Source organism: Anolis carolinensis, chromosome 3 (genome assembly GCF_035594765.1).
Source record: "Anolis carolinensis isolate JA03-04 chromosome 3, rAnoCar3.1.pri, whole genome shotgun sequence".
Taxonomy (NCBI): domain Eukaryota; kingdom Metazoa; phylum Chordata; class Lepidosauria; order Squamata; family Dactyloidae; genus Anolis; species Anolis carolinensis.
This window is the reverse complement of record NC_085843.1, coordinates 251,480,785-251,503,423: the sequence shown is the minus strand read 5'-3', so window position 1 is coordinate 251,503,423 and position 22,639 is coordinate 251,480,785. Positions and strand designations below refer to the sequence as shown.

At 39.3% G+C, this 22,639-nt stretch overlaps 3 protein-coding genes across 7 annotated transcripts in view; 1 reads left to right on the top strand and 2 right to left on the bottom strand.

Annotated features, from left to right (window-relative positions):
* Positions 1-1,522: 1,522 nt before the first annotated feature.
* nyap2 (neuronal tyrosine-phosphorylated phosphoinositide-3-kinase adaptor 2) overlaps positions 1,523-22,639 on the bottom strand; it is a 196,664-nt gene continuing 175,547 nt past the window's right edge. For 3 of the 5 annotated variants that reach the window (XM_062976592.1, XM_008106258.3, XM_008106257.3), the window contains 2 exons: positions 11,295-11,396; positions 1,523-3,799 (listed from right to left, as the gene is read on the bottom strand). In XM_062976592.1, coding sequence (XP_062832662.1) covers positions 3,572-3,799; positions 11,295-11,396 — 330 coding nt within the window. In that variant the 3' untranslated portion in view covers positions 1,523-3,571. The remainder of the gene's footprint in view (positions 3,800-11,294; positions 11,397-22,639) is intronic. The other 2 variants (XM_062976593.1, XM_062976594.1) reach the window with 1 other exon arrangement.
* On the bottom strand, positions 11,858-14,213 carry LOC134297847 (uncharacterized). The gene is made up of 2 exons (XM_062976595.1): positions 12,301-14,213; positions 11,858-12,216 (listed from the first exon to the last, which is right to left on the bottom strand). The coding sequence occupies exon 1, from the start codon at positions 14,064-14,066 to the stop codon at positions 12,402-12,404; it is 1,665 nt and encodes a 554-aa protein (XP_062832665.1). The 5' UTR covers positions 14,067-14,213; the 3' UTR covers positions 11,858-12,216; positions 12,301-12,401.
* On the top strand, positions 14,330-17,180 carry LOC107983904 (uncharacterized). Its single transcript, XM_016999351.2, has 2 exons — positions 14,330-16,737; positions 16,822-17,180. The coding sequence occupies exon 1, from the start codon at positions 14,588-14,590 to the stop codon at positions 16,634-16,636; it is 2,049 nt and encodes a 682-aa protein (XP_016854840.2). The 5' UTR covers positions 14,330-14,587; the 3' UTR covers positions 16,637-16,737; positions 16,822-17,180.

The window sequence follows — 22,639 nt, the reverse complement described above, 5'->3', positions numbered from 1 at the left end:
TCTTGTTGGTTGGTCATTCTCTCTCCAATACCAGCACCATATACAGAGGAATGGTGGGAGAAAACCTTCTCCCTTCTGCCAACAGAGTTCCATTGATAACAAGATGTGCAGGAAATAGTGAAGAGGTGAAATAGGCATCTGGCTTGTGGGTTCAGTGAGGTCTTACAGAACATAGATTTGTTTCAGGATGATTTGAGACAATTGCTACAGAAGGGAGTGTGAAGAAACAAACATTTCTCCTTTCCATCTTTGATGCATACAGATGTGTTTTTCTCCCAGGCCTACTCCCGTCCACCATGTGGGAGTGAATAGGAGGCAGGGATATAAATCTTCACTAAGGTCCCTTCCACACAGCCAGATAACCCAGAATATCAAGGCAGAAAATCCCACAATATCTGTCTTGAACTGGGTTATCTGAGTCCACACTGCCAAATATTCCAGTTCAAAACAGAAAATGTGGGATTTTATTCAGTTGTGGAGAAGGGGCCTAAGTTCCTCTTTAAAGGAAGCAACAAGTAACTTGAACATTTTTCTTCCCGCTGAGTGAAAGTCTTTGAAATCTGTGCAAAGGGTATGCTGCACAAAATCTCAAATGGCTGTTTTATTTCCTGTATTTAATATTATTTGTTATGTGGAAAATGCTGTTTCCTGCACAAACCAGCCATGTGCAAATCTGTGCAAAATTATTCCTGAACTGCAAAAGATTCTCATAAGCCTATGATTTATTTCATCAAGTTTTCTCCACATTCTAAAAATATGATTTTTCAACCATTTTGCAAATATTTTTGATTATTTTCATCCCTAATAGGAGAGCCATAGAAGTTCAGTTGTGGAGGAAGTGGATGAGGGGAAAGTAGAAATGTTGGAGAGATTATAGATTTTGCAGCATGCAGTTGGGTAGAAGAAGGGATGGAGCACTGAGTATATTTGTAACTGAGACTAAAATCCAAGACAGCAAGGATCCAGGCAATACCATACTAGCTTTGCATTTGAAGTGACTGTTACAAACTATGGATATTTGCATCCTGACTCAAGGACTTTTAAAGCTCAAGTACATCTCATCATAGTTGAATTCCAAAGCGCAGCAAGAAAAATAGGATTATTCTTAAAAAGATCAATCCTTTGACAACTCTGCCTTATCCTAAACTTCACACAGCCAAGTCTCAAGATTGGAGAGCTAGAAATTTTGCAAAATCTCCAATTTCAGCATATTTCTTTCTTAAAAATGGCCTTTTCTTTTGCATATAACTCTTCCCTTCAAAAGTTAAAGATTTCTGTCATAATGTTTGTACTTAATTTTCTTACTTGAGTCATGGGAGCATCTGTATATTAGCAACTGAACAATATACCCATTTCAGCTGTTGCATATGCACATCATGGCAATTTGAACATATACAAGTGCCTGTGTCCTTACACTGATAAAACATAAATAACATTCCATAAATAGCTACTATACACACTTATAAACCTCCACCTTTTTAAAAAATCTGATACAGAAATCATCAATTTGGACATCAAAATATACATTAGTTATAAAATATTTAAAAACTTTATTTTTTATTTCAGTCTGGAAAGAAACTACTATTGATAAAGTAATAGTCAATTGTAGCAATATAGATTACAAAATAACCCACTAATTTATCTATTTATTTGGTTTTATTGATCAGCCATCAGCCTTGTGGCATTGCTGTCAATATTATTTTAAAAGAAAAAGCCAATATGACAATAAATTCAAATGACACATTTTCTTCTTCTCTGAGAATATAATATTTTTAAATGATTTTTTAAAGAGAAACCTTTTCATGCTACCAAACTTTTTAGAAGCATAGATAAAAATTTAAATATATAAAATATACGTGATCACATCAACTCTACTGCAATATGGATCTTTTTTCAAAATCTTATCCTACACAGTGCCTTCTGGAAGATACTTTAATGCACAGATCTCACCCTCATGTACAGCATATAAACCATCTCTTTCTCCTGCTAAAACCAAGAGGTCATAATTCTTTGGTCATGACATTATATTGTCTAGTAAGATGGGTGTGATGTCACAGAGGACTATGACCCAATTACAGAATCAACCAGGAATTCAACAATGATCACTTGAGAGAAATGTGCTTTACAGACCCAGTTCAAAGGGTCAAACTTTCCAAGATGAAGTCAACCTTTCCCATTGACTTTAGTGAGACTTAACATTAACTCATTCTAATTGGACACGAAGTACAATATACTACAGAAGTAATATGAACATTGTGAACAGATTGTTACCTTTACTTTCAGGGACCACGACAAATGAGGATGGAAAATATAGCTGCACTACCACAATTTCAACCTGCTAAATGAATAAAAAATAAATGAATCATGTGATGTACAGTCCTTAGTCACAGTGAACCCTGGTCTCCACAAATCATCTGAACAGAAGAAAGAAAAGTACTCCACTGAATATAAAATTTTCTGCAGTTAATTTAGTTTGCTTGTTAAACCAGCCTAGTTTATCAGCATCACTCAAGACATTCACCTTTTTTAACCTTTATATTATACAAACTAACGTTACTTAAGATTTCAAATGTCCCCATAACCTGAAATGAAGACCATTAAACATAGTTGACAGTTCTGGTAACATTTTTTGGAGGGTGGGATCAGTAAGAACCATCTTTTACTATATATTCCCTCTAAGAGGTACCAAGTGCTGTTAGGTAGTAAAGATCCTTATACAAGGATTTTGGGATTGGAGCCTCTTGGTGACACTAGTTAAACAATAATAGCAAGCTATGTGGGTGAAGCTGATATAGGAGGTGGCAGAGCATACTTGGTAAACTGCAGGTATTTTTAATGTCCTATTAATACAATTATATAAAAGCAATTTGGATATCCAAGTGAATACTGTTTATCCTGCATTCTTTGCAGTTCTATCCACCCCCTGCTGAAAGGCGTTTGTAGAAAATTCTTCTAACAAATGATATATTTATAGCCCTAGCACCAGTTTGATTCAAACAACTTACTGTTAAACCAAAAATGTACAACCACATGCTTTTGTAAAGACACAAAGGCCTGAATCCAATGGCTAGTCCCAATCTGAGTAAACCCTCCTCAGTGGGTCACATATACATGTTGCTGTACCATTTAGCAACTGATTCAATGTGGCAACTCTAGTTGGAATTGGCAATTTGGATTTAGGCCGAAAAACTGGGCAGGTGAAACAACATCTTTTCTTTTAAAAAAGCATAAAGATAACACACTGAAAACAATTAAAACAGTATATGAGTAAAACTCTTCTTACATGTTTGCATTATAAAGAGTATAATAACTCAGTTTTTTTCCCAAAGGAGATTGGCAAAATATTTACATTTTACTACTTTTCTTCAGGCAAAGAATCCTCAAAAATGTGCATGACTTTGCTCCGTGGTAGACATAGATTTATTTCTTGATTGACATGTGGATACCACTCTAGTAAGCATTATTCCTAGGTAGACCTTCACCTGAAATTAGGTACCAGATACTGCCTTATGAGGAAGATAGGCTGACAGTGCACACTGCAACGTTTGGAAGATAAACGCTCATGTTCATATCATATTGCCGTATCCCAGAAAACAGTCTGTTGCTTGGAATATGGAGGGGGACTGTATTTCTTAGACCCTGTGTTCTTCTTCCAACTTGGTAAGATTGGCATGCTGTCCTGTTTGCAAAGTCCTTTCTCTGACTTCTGTCGTGCCTTGATTTCCTTGCAGAGGCAACGTTTTTTCTCAATCATTTCCAGCATTGTATGATCTCCATGTAACCACTGCATACACGCCATCTATTTTAAAAGGTACAAGAATTTAACCACAGATGAAGTATAATGTTAGACCCTTGAGAGAATCAGGAAGCATTTACAAAGGTCTTAGAGCAACAAGATTATTAACTGATGAAGAAAAATATGAGGAACAGAACACAAACACCACATCACTCAACAGATTGTAATATGGAACATCTAATTTCCACCCTAATACTAATAAATAGACTCAATGAGATACTTGTGGCATCATACAAACCATTCTTTTCAAATCTACATTCCTCTAGCTCCTATAGCTCCTCATCCCAAAACATTAGATGAATACCTCATTCTATTGTTAAATCAGTACTACGTTGACCCATGTAAGACTTTGGGTGAAGAACCAAATTTCAAAGAGAAGGGTAAGCTAAAAAGCCTTCCTCTTACTATTAAAATTCCAAAGTGTGCAGAGCTGCATATAAAAGAGAATTTTCCATGTGTAACTAGTGCAAGGGGCCGGGCTGTGGCGCAGCTGTTGAGCAGCTGCCTTAAATCACTCTGACCATGAGGTCATGAGTTCGAGGCCAGCCCGTGGCGGGGTGAGCACCCGTCAATTAAAAATAAAAAATAGCCCCTGCTCGTTGCTGACCTAGCAACCCGAAAGATAGTTGCATCTATCAAGTAGGAGATAAGGTACCACTTATAAAGTGGGGAGGCAAGATTAACTAATTTACGACCTGGAATGAGGAAGTGCCGTCAGTGTGGATGATGAAGCAGCTGCTCCCCCTGTGGCCAGAATCGAACATCCCCTCAGAAGAAGGTTAACATGCCTCTGCGTGTGTCTCTCAGTCTCTGTTTGATGTGTTTATGGGCATTGAATGTTTGCCCTATGTGTGTTATAATGTGATCCGCCCTGAGTCCCCTTCGGGGTGAGAAGGGCGGAATATAAATACTGTAAATAAATAAATAAATAAGATTTGCCATGTGATAAACAGTTTATTTCAGTTAGACAGTGTTTCTATCTACCATCCACTGCCCATTTATCCGAGAGCAAACTCCCTTAAGTAGAAAAAAATTCTACAGTATATTTCCAAAACAGTTTCAGAGGCCCCACCTGCTTTTATTAGAATTTTGTGCATCTGTAAATGAAAGATAATTCAATAAATTCATTGTTGGGTCTCAATGACATTGTCATCCAATTCTATTCTTATGTATGCCAGATTTTTATTGGCATAAGGCAAATCACTTTCCTCACATGCATCTTTTAGGCCAATTTGGCATGAAGTTGAAACAATTCTTCGGTGAATACTATGGATGCAAATACTGCTCAATTTCTTTCATCCTTTGTGGAAAAGGGTATCTCTGTACATTGAAACCCATGTCCAAAATGTTCAGACACCACAAGATTTATTTACATTTGGGGAATTCTTAGGAAAAAATATTTCAGACAAATCCCCATTTTGTGCAAAATGTTTTCTATTATTATTTTTTTAAAAGCTCTAGTTTTTTCTGCAAACAATTCCCCCTTTCCAACATTATGAAATAATGTAGCCTAATGGGGAGATTTTTTTTTTTTAAAAAAAGTTTTTGCACATGAGAACAAACTTCCATCCAAAATAGATTCATTGAAAATTATTCCAATGCAACCAAAAAATCTGACTATAAAATCTCCAAGCATTCCTCAAATGCCAGTCAGATTTGTTTGTACAGTATGCCATTTATTCTCTTCTAAAAATTCTACATGTCTGTTGTGATGGTATTGCATTTCCTCCATCTTCAAAAATTCTTGAACAGTTAAAACAAGTAGTTTTTGGAGTGCAATAATGATGAACTCCATTGCTTGTTATATTGTTTTTTGCTAAATGGGTTAAACATTATGGGTTTTTTTCTTTAAAACCCCATAAGAAATGTCTCTGTTGCCTAAATAAACTCTCAGTGCTCAGATATTAAACAAAATAAAAATTTAAACCAGTTTTTGTGTTTTGAATTTTTTTAATGAAAGGAATACTGAGAAGGAGTGTTTTCCCCTTTTACTTTATTCTGGTAATTTGGCCTATAAACAATCAAAATAAAGATGTGGTTGCTATTAATGAGGCACTTGGGTTTACTAAAACCCATAACAATCATTTTTGCCATTCAAGAACATTGGTTAATATTGTATCATTGCATTATCCAACATTATAAATCTGTTTAATTTCTGATAACTGGTGAACTAGGACTTACCTTTCAATGTACATTTATGCCCACTTTTCTGACACTGAAATTCTCAGCATTTATTTCATTTACTTGCTATAGCAGGTATGTAATGCTCCAGTATAGGTCTTTGAGTTCTTCTGATTTATTCCTTTCTTCTCAAGCCATCTTTGTAGCATCTTCACTATAGTAGTTAAAGTATAGCACATAAGGCCCTCATCAGACGGTCAGAGGAAGAGCAGGAGAAAATGGAAGGAACTGTATTCCTTCATTCCCTACCGTCTTCCCTGTCCGATCCCAGGTGGTTTGTCATGCCTTCCTCATTTTTACCTCCTGTTGTCCACGTCGCCGAAATGGAGCCCCACAGAGTCCCGCTGGAAGTTGCCCTGTGTTGTCTAATGAACTTTGTGGGACTCTGTTTTGGCAATATGGAGAAACGGGGAGAAGATGCAGAGAAGATTGCATCTGATAAGGTTGTGATGAGGCTCACATATTAGTAGGGACATATGCATACATAAGTTTGTATTATGCACAAAACATCCTTTTAGGGGGGCAGAGAAGGTTAGCATTCCCTCCTTTCCTCTGCAGAAAACCCCGTTACATTAAAACTGCTCTACACAACCATTCCAAACTTTGTGGCAAGGAGGCAGGACTACAGACATATCTGGCTATGTCCCCTAGCTAGATGTAAAATTATGACATCAGTGCTGAGATTCACTGTTGTCCTCTGGGTGTCACAGCACTGATATAATGATTTTGTATCTGGCTATGGCAATATCTATATGTTATGAAACAGGATGGCTGTGAGTAGTGGCTTTAGGGGCATTTCATTAAATTGGGGCAGAGTATCTAGCTTAGCACATCATAGTATTGTATGCAGGTATTGGCACTATGCTGAAGGGGTGATGGATTGCAGTTTGCACAGCATGAGTTTATATCATAGATAAAAACACTCACAGAATAGGCTTGGAACCTCACAGTTTCTCAGCTAGAGCTCCTATGACCTCATCACACATGAAAAAAATTAGCATTTTACATCGTTTCTGCCCCAGTTCACTCATGTATCCCCATGCAGCCCATCAGATGACATAGGCTGACTTCCAGCGGGGCTCCATGGGTGAACTGGGGCGACAGAGTGGTAGGACACTGTGCCACCAACACGGTAGCCTCCTTGTGTTACATTAGGAAAATGGGGCCACCATGGGATTAAACCACATAGCGACATTTCCCTACATGTGATGAGGACGCATCAGCTGCTGGCTGGGGTATCGGGATTGACCCTCTGCCACCCTGATTCATCATGGAGAATCACAACACCTCCCTCTCCAGATTGCTCTGTCTTGGAGCAATCATTTGATTCTATAAGGAACCAAAGACTTTTTTTGCTCTTCTTCTCCAACACTCCACTGTCCAGCTGTTTCAATTTGAGCTGCTTTTTTGTTTCTTGGGTTCTAAACTTGTGAAACAGCTGCCCTGTTTCCTTGATGAGCCTGCTCCTAGAATCCCTGAGCATTGGCCAAAGCAGCTGAAGTTTCTAGGAGTTAAAGTTCAAAACACCTGGAGGACTAGATTTTGGGAATAAACTTTCTCCTGATATGCTTCATTTGCACTGTAAGAATTTTCTTACCTGTGTGTGTCAGTTCAGCGCATCTACAGTTAATGAATTTGCAGGCAAACTGAAGTAAAACCCAGTCAGTGTGAGGTTTAGAGCTAATCCTACTGGATATCTATCCTGAGATCTTTCTTATGCAAATATTGAATTACAACCACAAAGCCACCTGGTGCTAAATCACAGTAAAAGAAAGCTAGAAAGTTTAGGAATTTGTGCAGAATAATGGTTTGGATTCATATTTGGCAATTCTGATGAGAAGATGGTTCAAAGATCTTAGAATGTATAAAGTAAAATCTTTAGAAAAAAGCAAAGCTGTTATGCCTCCACTTTGACATTTACCCATCTCCTCATTGTTGACGACAATTGATCTTGAAAAAATCAAGTGCATTGTGAGAGGTAGTTCCCCTTTCCCTAAATTATTTTCAAGGGTACAGGTTTCTAAATAAATAATGCCCTATGCTCCTTGTGCAGCCTAGGGACATTTGTCTCAATTGGTTTGTTTGCGAATCAAATGAAGCTTGCTTTTTTGAGGACTTTTGGGTGGACAGGATTCTCAGTATGTACTTTCTTCTGTCAGCACAAATTAAAACGCTCTGAGGGAAGACTTTTAAGAGCCCCCAACATTTCTGAAATAGCCTGTTTGATTCCATAGTCAGACTTAGTCTGAAAATAATGCATATCTGTAACACATACACATGAAACATGATAGATGCATTTATACAGTTCACTGAATAGAGTATAAAACACTTATACTGTATGAATACTATATGGGCTTGGTGATAATTGCAATTTCCCCTCAGCTATGTTGTTACAGACAACTGAAGGCACATTCACCTACCATGGAAGCCAACTCTGGGATGCAACCAAGAGATGGCAATTTTTCATGAACAAGAGACATGTTCAGTTACCATTGTCTAGCAAACATGCTCCAAATTAAGCACATAACCAATAACAGTCTGTCTTCTATCAGCAGGGCTGAAGGCTGGCTTTATGTTGTATGAAAAACAAGGGTAAGGAGCAAATATCTTCTGTAAGGCTAGTCAAAACTGAGAGCATTGTATTAATTAATACATATATTGACTTGAGGGCCTTACCTAGTTGTCTGCCATGCCCTGAGCCTTTTCTTACTGCACAAGAATAGCACTATGATCCCACTTTATGACCATCATGTCTGCCTTCTATGTAATCCTGGAGTTTGTGAGTTACACAAACGCTAAATGCTCCCTCTTCCATTTGGTTTTTTTTTTTGATGCAAAATGGAAAATTCCTTAGTAGCTAAAGTGCTATAATTGTGTGATGGTAAAGGGATCATGACATAACTGTTCCTTGAATACATGGCATGAGCCTCAGAAATAGGTAATCCATGAATTATCAGATTAGTTCCTGAGAAATCATTTTCTACTGTTTAAGCCTACACTTTGCTTCATTAAAAGATGAGAGGTGAGGAAACACCATAGCAATAGTATTTGTTTAAAAGTAATGGTCCATGCAATACTTTGCAAACTATGGTATGCTGATGGTACACAGGTAAGAGGTCCAGCTTGGGAGAACCAAGTCCATGCCTTCAATAACCATGAGACAGTTACAGTAATAAATATTCTTGCATTTAAGACAATAATTGCATAAAACTCACTGATTCAATGGATCTATTCTAGTTGGGACTAGAGCAAGTGTATTTAGGTCAAAATAATTTGTATTTTGGAAAAGACACACTAAAACTACAGATGCTTGAAAAAGCTAAACAAGATTTCAGTGAATTAGTACAAGCCTTTAATAATGCCAGCCTCTGCAAAATCAACAAATTAAAGACCTTAAAATAAATTGATTGAGTTGTCTCTGAATAAATTAATTCCTTCATGTACCAATTAAAATGTATGGTACAATAATTTAGCTTCTTATGAATGGAGAATAAATAAATTCTGACGGTTGAAAATTAAATGAAATCGTATTTTCTTCAATCAACAGATTTACAGAGCTTGTCTGCAACTATGCTATCACGTTCAGTATCCTTGCAGTGGACACATTCTGATTGTATTTTCATCATTTTAATCTATACCTAATCAGTTGTATTCACTGATGGCTGATTAAACTATTCATATCTAAGCAGCCATTTATTACTAGTTATGTTTCAGTGAAATGTTAGCCTTTTTATAGGCAATCACACTAGGATTTCTGGATGTGGTTATTCTTTATAACCTTTCAGCACTGAAATGACTGAACATGTATCACAAAAATGAGTTAACACTGTACAGACAAGAGTTCATAAATAAATACACAAACACAACTGAAAAAAATATGGAAACACTTCTAAATCATGCCAAACAAAATGTCTTTTCAGAAATAAAAGGTGAATGATTGAAAATCTTGAGGAAATATGAAGATGGGTCTTATAATAGCATGAAAAGTCTCCTTATTGTGAGTGTGGTCCTTCCATTTTAGCTGTTTTTTTTATATTTTTAGTGTTCCAGGTCTATAGAAAGAACCTAATATATAATAGCATGAAATGCCATTTTATTATAAGTGTGGACCTTCTGTTTCAGCTGCATTTTCTCCAGGTAGGATAATGGAGCCTAATCCAGTAAAATGCCTTACATCGACACTAGGAAACGACAGGGAACACGGACTACTGTTAATGGTCTATGTGTGCAGCCCCCATTCATTGCAGTGGGATTTTGGAAATATTACCTAAATATGAATTATGATCACATTTGTGTGACGCTTTCGAACAAGTTACTTTTCCACTCCTCACCATTCCTGCAATTTCTAAATTCTGTTCCTATTTTGTGAGTTATAACAATACAGGGGATTGCAAAGTTTCCTCATTTTAAAAAAATGCAATGGGTGAATTGTTGTCAGATCCCTTCTTTAAATTTATATCTTATACTAGTTGTGCCCGGCCACGCGTTGCTGTGGCGAAGTATGGAGGTATGGGAAATAAAGTATTGAGAAATTGGTGGTAGATAAGGTAAAGGGTAAAGGTTTTCCTCTGACATTAAGTCCATTATAAATAGCTGTGTGGAAGGGCCTTGAGTCTACACTGCCATATAATCCAGTTAAAATCAGATAATCTGTATTTTATAGGCAGTGTGGAAGAGGCCTAAGTGAGGCCTAACTCTGCCTGTCCCCTGGGCTGAGTGGGTTGCTAGGAGGCCAAGTGGGTGGAGCTTAGCCTTCTAACTGGCAGCATTTGGATAAAAACAATTATTCCTCTCCCTCTAATTAGGACTTTATTTTTCTTTTCTTTTTGTTGTATGAACGTAGAGGCATGGATGAGGGTTGTGCTGCCAAGTTTAGTGTTTCTGGGATGTGTAGTTTTGTTGTTTTGTCCTAGGCCGAAATTTCATTACCCTTTTATATATATAGATATATAACCATTTAATCAACCTGAGCCTTCAAGATGCAAAACTCATGAAATTCAACTTTTGCAATGTAGTGTTCCCCTGATGTGTTGAATACAGATATTAGTATTGCCCATTGCCCATGATGATTGGGACTAATGGGAGTTTTAATCCAGTAGAACTGGAAGGCTCTATGATGGATGAGGATGATCTGTTTATGGTGCCCCCCTGCAAAAGTGCACTCCATGCTGTGGCATCATCCTTCGTTGTTTCCCGCAGAAAAGCTGTCTTTGCAAAAAATATGGTAAAATTTGCAACCATAGCCATATCAAGACATGTCAGTGCTTCAGAAAGCGTTTCCATAATTTTTTTTCCAGAATTGCATCATCACACTTACTTTACTGTTATTGTATACGCTACTAGGCTGTGGAAGTGGTTGTTCTCTCCTTGTTCTTGTGGGTTTCTTGCCTCTCCTACTGGGTGTGCAGTGTGCTTGATTCTACATTTACAGGAGGTATGGGGAAATCAAATAAAGTAATACTGGTGTGATCATGGATCATATTCTGTATCAAAACAACATTCATTTTCACAATAGCTACATAGAGAAAAATTGGATTAACCTCTTTGTAATGAAGGGAGGCATGGGAAAATGTTTTAATTAAAAATATCACTTTTTATGTTTGTGTATCCACAAATAAAGCAATTGTATATGGGTTCTTTGAAAAGAATGGTGCTTTCAGTAGTATGAAATTTTCCACAAGCTGTTATAAATCAAACCAAAAGGGAAGGCCAGTTGAAGAAATCACACATTTTTGTTAGGAGGAGGAGTAAGCAAGCACACAACTATTCTGCTTATCCACTCTACCTGAAAAGCTGAAGTACATGTTTATTCTTGATTTCCATGTGACTGTTGAATGCATTGTCCTATACACACAAACGATTGTCTATGTACAAAGAAAATGTGTCCAAATGACATATATTGTTACAGTTCCCCGTACAAAGCTCAATTTGGCCGTACCCGACAAAATGAAAAGGAGCAACAGCTCTAACACAAAAGTTGTTCAAGTCTGGTATTGGTTCCAATACATATAGGCTTCAGGGATACAGTCAATGAAAATATCTTCCAAACAGATGGTTGGTCATGTTGCTGTATACTGGATTGAAGAAAATAATGATGGAGCACCGCTCTCAAAAAAGTCTTCAAAAGTAAAGTCCAAATAAAGTCCCAAGTCTACAGGGGTCCCGGGTATTTTTGACCCTGTTTCAGGGAAAAACCCCTTCTTCAGGAGTTGTTAAACTCAGCAACAATGAATTTCTATCTAAAACAAAACATAGAGTAACAAGTATTTTACCAGCAGTATTAACAGAAGTAAAGGTAACCCATATAACAGTATTATACTTACATAGTGCTAAATGCTTTCACTGAGTGACTCTGCTTGTGGTGATTTCAACTGCGAGTAATTCTGGAGGTTCATTCAAAGGTTTTTAAAGAGTACTTGAAGGTTTAAAGGAAACAGCTAAAATTAAGTGATTCATTAAGTCCCTGAGGGGAAAAGGTTTTAAACTTAAAGATCCAGTACATTTCCCTTTGGGATAATAGTTTTTCCAAGTCCATGAAAGGTTTTTGAGAGATGCATTCCAGAGCACAAAATTTAAATGAGGTAGATGAATGTTTGTATTGGGTGAAGTGTGAATATAAAAGAGATTCTGTAGATAAATTTTTGATTCTGGATTTATGTTCAGAGATTCTGATTCTCAAGGATCTGGTTGTTTTTCCGATATACCAGAGATCACAGTCACATGTCAAGAGGTAGATTACATTGTTGCTATTACAAGTAGAAAAATGTTTTAGTGTGGTGCCCACTTTGTTCCTATGATTATATATCTCCTTAGTCTTCCAAGATTGAGGACAACACTTACAGTGACCACAAGGATAATGGCCTCTCAGGGTGCTCTTCGGTGTACTAATGGGAGTGATTAAATCTGTATGGATTAAATATTCTCTAATATTTTTAGTACGCCTGTTTCCAAAAATAGGTAATTTATCACAACCTGAAATATCTTGAAGAAGATGCCAGTGCTTTTTTATAATTTGGATTATGTGTTTGGAGTAATGTGATAATTCTTGTGTCCAGATAATTTGATTTTTAGTTGGTTTAGCAGATTCTTTCAGTAGGGTGGTTCTATCAGTTTTTTCAGCTTTAATTAATGCCTTTTTGATGACATGTTTAGGATAGCCTCTACTTCTAAACTCCTGGCTTAAGGTCAGGCTTTCATGAATGAAGTGTTCATTAGAGCTTGAGTTACGCTTTAGTCTAAGTAGTTGTGAAAATGGAAGATTGGTCTTTAAACCAAAGTGGTGGAAGCTGTTATAATGAAGAAAAGAATTTTTATCTGATGGTTTTCTGAAGTTCTTGACCAACAGTTTGTTATGATATTTATACACAGTAACATCTAAAAAATTGATATGTGACAGGTTGAGATGACTGGTAAACTTAATAGACGTATGTATAGTGTTAATCCAATTAGAGAATCCTACTGCGGCCTCAGTTGTTTTAAATACTATGAATATATCATCAATAAATCGGCCATAGTATATTATATTAGCATAGTACATATTTAAAGATGGATTAAGCAATATAGTGTTTTCTAAATGTGCCATGAATAGATTGGCAATCGATGGGGCTAACGGACTTCCCATAGCGACACCGAAGGTCTGAAAGTAAAATTGGTTTTGAAAATGGAAATAATTTTTCTCCAGTACTATATCTAACAGGTCCATCAAGAAATGTGTAGGTGGTTGCAATTTTGTTCTCCTACGAAGGATATTCTCTATGATGGTACGAGCCTCATCTAGTGGAATGTTAGTATAGAGTGAGGTGACATCAATCGTAACTAAAATGCTGTCCTCCTCAATTTTGAGATTTTCTACGATATTAATGAAGTGCTTTGTGTCTTTAATGTAGGAATCACAGAGAGGGACAAATGGTTGGCAAAAGGAGTCTAGATATTTAGCAACTGGTTCCAATACAGAAGATGAACCAGAAATAATAGGTCGGCCTGGGGGTGGAGTGATGCCTTTATGAATCTTAGGAAGAATATAAAAGATAGGTATCCTGGGGAAGTTATTTTGTAAGTATTTAAATGTAGAAGAAGAAATAAATCCCATGGATAATCCCTCTTGACACACCACCCTAATAAGGGACTGAATGTGTTTAGTGGGGTCTGTTGCAATAGGTTGGTAGAATTTACTATTTGATAACTGGAGGTTGACTTCCTTAATATAATCTCTTTTGTTAAGTAATACTATAGCTCCCCCTTTGAGGTTGCTCAATTTGACCAGAGTGGTTCTTTCTAATTCTGATAAATTTGAGTGGTATGGTTGTCTACGAGTAGTTAGCTTGTTAAAGTCCCTCTCTACAGCTCTGAAGTCTCTGACTCACCACCTTTAAGAAGATCCTCTAGACATAAGAATAGGACTCTACCATCATCCTCATCCTCCACTTTTTTTCCAAGGGGCCGAAATCGGAGACACCGAACCTGATTGTTAATCTATCTGACTATAAGTTATCTGATGTAGAAAGGTCAGTAGTAAACAAAGGTCTATCATTTGTTCCCACCCCTAAATTTAATGCATTTCGAGCACGAATAGATTTATTCAAGCTATTTAGAACCATCCGCTTAAGAGACATGTTTAAAGACAGCATATCCAACACAACCACAGATCCTTTCAAACCCAAAAGTACCTTCTGCCCTTCCACAGATAACATTTACATTAAATGCTTTGAAAAAGCTGTAGAGAGGGACTTTAACAAGCTAACTACTCGTAGACAACCATACCACTCAAATTTATCAGAATTAGAAAGAACCACTCTGGTCAAATTGAGCAACCTCAAAGAGGTAGTCTGGAAACCAGCAGATAAAGGGGGAGCTATAGTATTACTTAACAAAAGAGATTATATTAAGGAAGTCAACCTCCAGTTATCAAATAGTAAATTCTACCAACCTATTGCAACAGACCCCACTAAACACATTCAGTCCCTTATTAGGGTGGTGTGTCAAGAGGGATTATCCATGGGATTTATTTCTTCTTCTACATTTAAATACTTACAAAATAACTTCCCCAGGATACCTATCTTTTATATTCTTCCTAAGATTCATAAAGGCATCACTCCACCCCCAGGCCGACCTATTATTTCTGGTTCATCTTCTGTATTGGAACCAGTTGCTAAATATCTAGACTCCTTTTGCCAACCATTTGTCCCTCTCTGTGATTCCTACATTAAAGACACAAAGCACTTCATTAATATCGTAGAAAATCTCAAAATTGAGGAGGACAGCATTTTAGTTACGATTGATGTCACCTCACTCTATACTAACATTCCACTAGATGAGGCTCGTACCATCATAGAGAATATCCTTCGTAGGAGAACAAAATTGCAACCACCTACACATTTCTTGATGGACCTGTTAGATATAGTACTGGAGAAAAATTATTTCCATTTTCAAAACCAATTTTACTTTCAGACCTTCGGTGTCGCTATGGGAAGTCCGTTAGCCCCATCGATTGCCAATCTATTCATGGCACATTTAGAAAACACTATATTGCTTAATCCATCTTTAAATATGTACTATGCTAATATAATATACTATGGCCGATTTATTGATGATATATTCATAGTATTTAAAACAACTGAGGCCGCAGTAGGATTCTCTAATTGGATTAACACTATACATACGTCTATTAAGTTTACCAGTCATCTCAACCTGTCACATATCAATTTTTTAGATGTTACTGTGTATAAATATCATAACAAACTGTTGGTCAAGAACTTCAGAAAACCATCAGATAAAAATTCTTTTCTTCATTATAACAGCTTCCACCACTTTGGTTTAAAGACCAATCTTCCATTTTCACAACTACTTAGACTAAAGCGTAACTCAAGCTCTAATGAACACTTCATTCATGAAAGCCTGACCTTAAGCCAGGAGTTTAGAAGTAGAGGCTATCCTAAACATGTCATCAAAAAGGCATTAATTAAAGCTGAAAAAACTGATAGAACCACCCTACTGAAAGAATCTGCTAAACCAACTAAAAATCAAATTATCTGGACACAAGAATTATCACATTACTCCAAACACATAATCCAAATTATAAAAAAGCACTGGCATCTTCTTCAAGATATTTCAGGTTGTGATAAATTACCTATTTTTGGAAACAGGCGTACTAAAAATATTAGAGAATATTTAATCCATACAGATTTAATCACTCCCATTAGTACACCGAAGAGCACCCTGAGAGGCCATTATCCTTGTGGTCACTGTAAGTGTTGTCCTCAATCTTGGAAGACTAAGGAGATATATAATCATAGGAACAAAGTGGGCACCACACTAAAACATTTTTCTACTTGTAATAGCAACAATGTAATCTACCTCTTGACATGTGACTGTGATCTCTGGTATATCGGAAAAACAACCAGATCCTTGAGAATCAGAATCTCTGAACATAAATCCAGAATCAAAAATTTATCTACAGAATCTCTTTTATATTCACACTTCACCCAATACAAACATTCATCTACCTCATTTAAATTTTGTGCTCTGGAATGCATCTCTCAAAAACCTTTCATGGACTTGGAAAAACTATTATCCCAAAGGGAAATGTACTGGATCTTTAAGTTTAAAACCTTTTCCCCTCAGGGACTTAATGAATCACTTAATTTTAGCTGTTTCCTTTAAACCTTCAAGTACTCTTTAAAAACCTTTGAATGAATCTCCAGAATTACTCGCAGTTGAAATCACCACAAGCAGAGTCACTCAGTGAAAGCATTTAGCACTATGTAAGTATAATACTGTTATATGGGTTACCTTTACTTCTGTTAATACTGCTGGTAAAATACTTGTTACTCTATGTTTTGTTTTAGATAGAAATTCATTGTTGCTGAGTTTAACAACTCCTGAAGAAGGGGTTTTTCCCTGAAACAGGGTCAAAAATACCCGGGACCCCTGTAGACTTGGGACTTTATTTGGACTTTACTTTTGAAGACTTTTTTGAGAGCGGTGCTCCATCATTATTTTCTTCAATCCAGTATACAGCAACACGACCAACCATCTGTTTGGAAGATGTTTTCATTGACTGTATCCCTGAAGCCTATATGTATTGGAACCAATACCAGACTTGAACAACTTTTGTGTTAGAGCTGTTGCTCCTTTTCATTTTGTCGGGTACGGCCAAATTGAGCTTTGTACGGGGAACTGTAACAATATATGTCATTTGGACACATTTTCTTTGTACATAGACAATCGTTTGTGTGTATAGATACTTTACAAGTATTCTGGGACTTTGTATAGGAATGCATTGTCCTGTCATCTCGATGAGATAGATATTTTGTGGTAGAAAATTTCTTTTTATACAAATATGAGATTTTTCCACTATTTACATTTGTTCTGTATAGCACAGTTACATAATTTCTCACAGGGTTTTGACCTAATGCATAGCTGAAATTGAAGATTATGGGTTTCAAGCCCTTTAAAATCAGAATTATTATTACTATTTATTTACTTTTATCCCACTTTCCCCCCAAGAATGGGACTGAAAGCAGCATACATAAGACCACAAGTACATAATACAAGACCCCTTATCCCACAGCCTAACATATGAACAATAAATCACATATTGTATAAACCCAAATTACAAAAATATAAATAAGCGAAAACCCCCCACATATATCATTATCAGTTTAAAACTCTACACCTTTGGCCACTGAGGTTATCCTAACACATTAAAGCAAAATATGAACAGTTCAGAGTTCCATAATTCTGACCATATGAGCCTTGAGGCCTTATCTGGCCAAAGTGACTAGTTTTGTGTGTTATTGAGGAAGGCCTGCTTCCATATAAGGTCTTCATTGGGAGATGGAAATGTACCTCTTTGGGGAGTTCCAGAGCCATGGGGCCACCACTGAAAAGGCCCTCTCCCTTGTTCCCACCAAGTATACTTGTGACGGTGGAGGGACCGAGAAGAAGGCCTCTCCTGATGATCTCAGGGCTTGTGTGAGCTGATAGGCTGGGCCCAAACCATTTTGGACTTTATAGGCCAAAACCAGCAGGGGCCGGGCTGTGGCGCAGCTGGCTAGTAACCAGCTGCTATAAATCACTACTGACTGAGAGGTCATGAGTTCGAAGCCCGGGTCGGGTTAAGCCTCCGACCATAAAAAAAAAAAAATAGCCCCGGCTTGCTGTTGACCTAGCAGCCCCGAAAGACAGTTGCATCTGTCAATTAGGGAAAATTTAAGGTACGCTTTATGCGGGAGGCTAATTTAACTAATCTACAATACCATAAAACTGCTCACGAGGAAAAGAAGAGGAAGAACAGACGGTGAAGCAACAGCTCCCCCTGTGGCCGGAACCGTGAAGCTGGAAAGATGTTAAAAATGCCTCTGTGTCTGTCTAAAACTGAATGTTGTTTGTCTGTTGGCATTGAATGTTTGCCATGTATGTGTTCATTGTAATCCGCCCTGAGTCCCCTTTGGGGTGAGAAGGGCAGAATATAAATACTGTATTAATTAATCTTCCTGCTCCTGTCAGCAGTTGTCACGACCCAGGCTGCAGAGCACCAATAACCATACACAGAGGCCAGAATCTATCTAATATCTTTATTAAGGAAATATATAAAGTTAATAAAAACAAGTATAGGAAATAGTCCAGAAATAGACCTTTCAGGAAAGGTCAAAATTAGTCCAAAAAAGCAATGTCCAATATGAAATATTAAGGTCCAAAGTTGTAATCCAATAACCGAAACACTCACTTGCCAAGCAAGTGAGGGGAGATGACAAGGTCCTTTAGTCCATGAACTTGAGCAAGGCTAGGAAATAACTTGAATCTTGGCACACAAAGCTTGATACAAGGCAACAAGGAAACGAGGAGCAAGAACAAGATCTGTGGTAATTACTTGGCGTGGTCCGGGAAACAAGGCAAGATCCGGGGAGAAAACAAGGCTGAGAACGAAGGCTTGGAACAGGAACAAAGGCTTGAAAACAGGAGTAGCTGTCCACACACGCTGCTCCGGTAGCTGACGAATTGACTCCGCAAGATCCCTTTGTGGGCAAAGCACCTAAATAGGATCTAGTTTTCCAACCAAAAAGCAGTTCCCTGGAGAACCAGAAACGAAAGCTATTCTCTGAGTCCAGATGCATGACTCCTTAAAGTTTCCCATGGAAAGCAGGCTTAATCAGCTGAATGCTTAGCAGCTATCCTAGCACTCCTGCGGGACGCCTGTTGAACTCCCCTCTGTTGTTTACAAAAAGCATGGCGAGAAAACGTAGGAGATTGTGGCTCGGGGCTTGTTTGACAGACTTCAGGAAGACAAATCTCTTGCAGGTGCAAGGTTTCCAAATCTGGCTGGGAAAGTTCCAATTCTGGCTGGAACGGTGAAAAACCCAAGTTTTCCTCTTCATCTGGCACCACAGTGCCAGGAATGGGACTACATTGCCCATGGGTCATCACACTATCCCCCCCTCAAGCCCCCTCTCAAAAATGGGCTCTCTCCCCGAAGTGCGGGACCGCGGCTTAGCAGGGTAGTTCTGATGGAAGCGGCGGGCTAAATCGGGGGCATGGACTGCGGAAGCGTCTACCCAAGAGCGTTCTTTGGGGCCAAAACCCGCCCAGTCAATGAGATATTGCAGGCGGCGGCGGTGAAAGCGAGAATCCAAAATGTCCTGAACCTCGAATTCTTCCTCCCCATCCACTAAAACAGGAGTGGGGGCCGGCCGGTCTGCATCAGGGCGCACACCATCCGCCGGAAGGAGCAGGGAGCGATGAAACACTGGATGAATGCGCATAGAGCGCGGCAGTTGGAGTTTGAAAGTCACGGGGTTAAGTTGCGCCACCACTGGATAGGGGCCAATGAAACGGGCATCTAACTTCCGGCAAGGGCGATGGGAGGGCAAAAAGCGATTGGACAGAAGAACCCGATCTCCTACCTTGATTTCGGGGCCCGACTGGCGATGTTTGTCCGCATGGCGTTTATAGTCCTCCTTGGCTTGGTCTAATTGCTGGAGCAAAAGTTGTTGCACCGCTGTGAGTTCTTGCAGCCAGTCCTCTGCTGCGGGAACCTCTGAGGTTTCAATAACAGGAGGGAAGAAGCGTGGATGGAAGCCGTAGTTTGCAAAGAACGGGGTTTCTTTAGTTGAAGCCTGGACACCATTGTTATAGGCAAACTCTGACAGCGGTAACAGGGAAGCCCAATTGTCCTGTTGATAGTTTACATAGCAGCGAAGATATTGTTCCAGAGTGGCATTGGTGCGCTCTGTCTGCCCATCCGTTTGTGGATGGTGAGCCGAAGATAAACGAGAGTCTATGCCCAATAGTTTTTGTAGTGCTCTCCAGAAACGAGAGGTGAATTGGGACCCACGGTCTGTGACCAAACTCTTGGGCAACCCATGCAATCTGAAAACGTGCTGAAGGAATAAATCTGCAGTCTCTTTGGCCGTGGGAAGGCCATCGCAGGGAATGAAATGGGCTAACTTGGTAAAAAGGTCCACCACCACTAGGATCGTGGTGAATCCGCAGGAAGGTGGTAGATCAGTGATAAAATCCGCAGAGATTATTTCCCATGGGCGAGATGGAGTAGGAAGGGGATGCAGAAGCCCTGAGGGCTTCTCCCGTCTTGTCTTGGAGCGCTGACATATTGGGCAGGTATTGACATATTTTTCCACATCCTTGCGGATCTTAGGCCACCAGAAATCTCTTAGGATCAAATGCATGGTTTTAAATAGTCCGAAATGCCCTGCTGGCTTGCAGTCATGACACAGACGAAGTGCCTTTTCTCTGCCCGGTCCTGGGGGAATGTAGACATGATTTCTATAGCAAAGTAACCCATCCTTAAGCGAGAAGGGAAAATGTAGTCCTTGGCGAAGTTGATCCTGAGCCCAGGCATCTGTTTGTTGACTGGCCCTGATTTCCTGAGCACAAAGGGGCCCTGGAGTTGAGGGAGTAGATTCAATTGGGGTGGATTTAGTGTTTCCCACTGTGAGCGTGGCAAAGTTCTCGGGCTGCAGCAATTGGGACTCAAAGGTCTCCTTGCGCCCTGCAGCATATTCCGGTTTTCGTGACAAAGCATCTGCCTGTTTGGTCTGGGCTGGGGTTACATAATGGATTTGGAAGTCAAAACGCTCAAAGAATAAAGCCCAGCGTTGTTGTCTCTGATTTAGTTTGCGAGCAGTTCTTAGATGTTCTAGATTCCGATGATCAGTGTGGACCTCAATGGGAAATTTGGCCCCTTCTAACCAATGTCTCCAAGTTTCAAAGGCTGCCTTTATGGCCAAAAGTTCCTTTTCCCAAATAGTGTAGTTTCTCTCTGGGGCAGTCAGTTGACGAGAGTAAAAGGCACAAGGGTGAAGGTGTTCTCCCACTGGTTGCAAGAGTACCGCTCCAATTGCCACATCGGAGGCGTCCGCCTGTACGACAAAAGGGGTTTCAGGATCTGGGTGCTGAAGGATTGGCTGTGACGTGAATAATTTCTTTAGTTGTTGGAATCCTTTCTCAGCTTGCTCTGTCCAGCGGAAAGGCTGTTTCCCTCGGATGCAGCTGGTGATTGGATCAGACCAGCGGGCAAAGTCTGGAATGAACTTGCGGTAGTAGTTCGCGAACCCCAAGAAGCGTTGCACCTCTTTCTTGTTGGTTGGCGCCCGCCATTCCAATACTGCTGTTACCTTGGCCGGGTCCATGGTGAGCCCTAGTGGCGAGACACGATAACCCAGGAAATCTACCTCTTGTAGATCAAAAGCGCATTTTTCCAGCTTGGCATAAAGTCCATGATCCCGCAATCGTTGTAACACCATTCTGACGTGGTTCTCATGTTCTGATTGCGATCTAGAAAACACCAAAAAATCGTCCAGGTAGATGATCAAGAACCGGTCTAGATAATCCTGAAAGATATCGTTGACAAAATGTTGAAACGTTGCGGGAGCTCCACATAAACCGAAATTCATGACCAGGGTTTCGAATAAACCGAATTTTGTCTGGAAGGCAGTCTTCCACTCGTCCCCTTCCCTGATGCGAACTAGATTATAAGCTCCTCGAAGATCCAGTTTGGTGTAAACTTTAGCCCCTCGAAGCCGGTCTAAGAGGTCTGAGATCAAAGGCAGGGGATACCGGTTTCGTTTAGTGATATTGTTCAATGCTCTATAGTCCACCACCAAGCGTAGGTCCCCTGACTTCTTTTTCACAAACATCACTGGGGAAGCGGCTGGGGATTGAGAGGGTCTGATAAACCCCTTGCGTAGGTTTGTCTCTAAGAACTCCCTGAGAGCTTCTTGCTCTGGTTCAGTCAGGGAGTAGAGGTGTCCTCGCGGAATCGGGGCCCCCTCCACCAAGTCAATGGCACAGTCATAAGGTCTATGTGGGGGTAGTCTCTCGGCTTCTTTTTCATTGAATACATCCCAATATTCTGAGTACTTCTTGGGCAAGGTGATGATGGGTTCAGCGTCTGTGGCATGGCAGACCTTGGCTACAAGGCAATGGTTTTGGCAATATTTTGAAGCAAACTGCAGTTCTCTGTTGGACCAGGAGATGCTTGGGTCGTGGAGTGTCAGCCATGGAATTCCCAAGATCACAGGGAAGTGGGGAACCTCGGTAACAAAGAAGGAAATCTCTTCCATGTGTTCCCTTATCCACATTCTGGTGGGTTCCGACCACTGGCTTACTGGACCTGTCTTGAGGGGGCGGCCATCGATGGCTTGC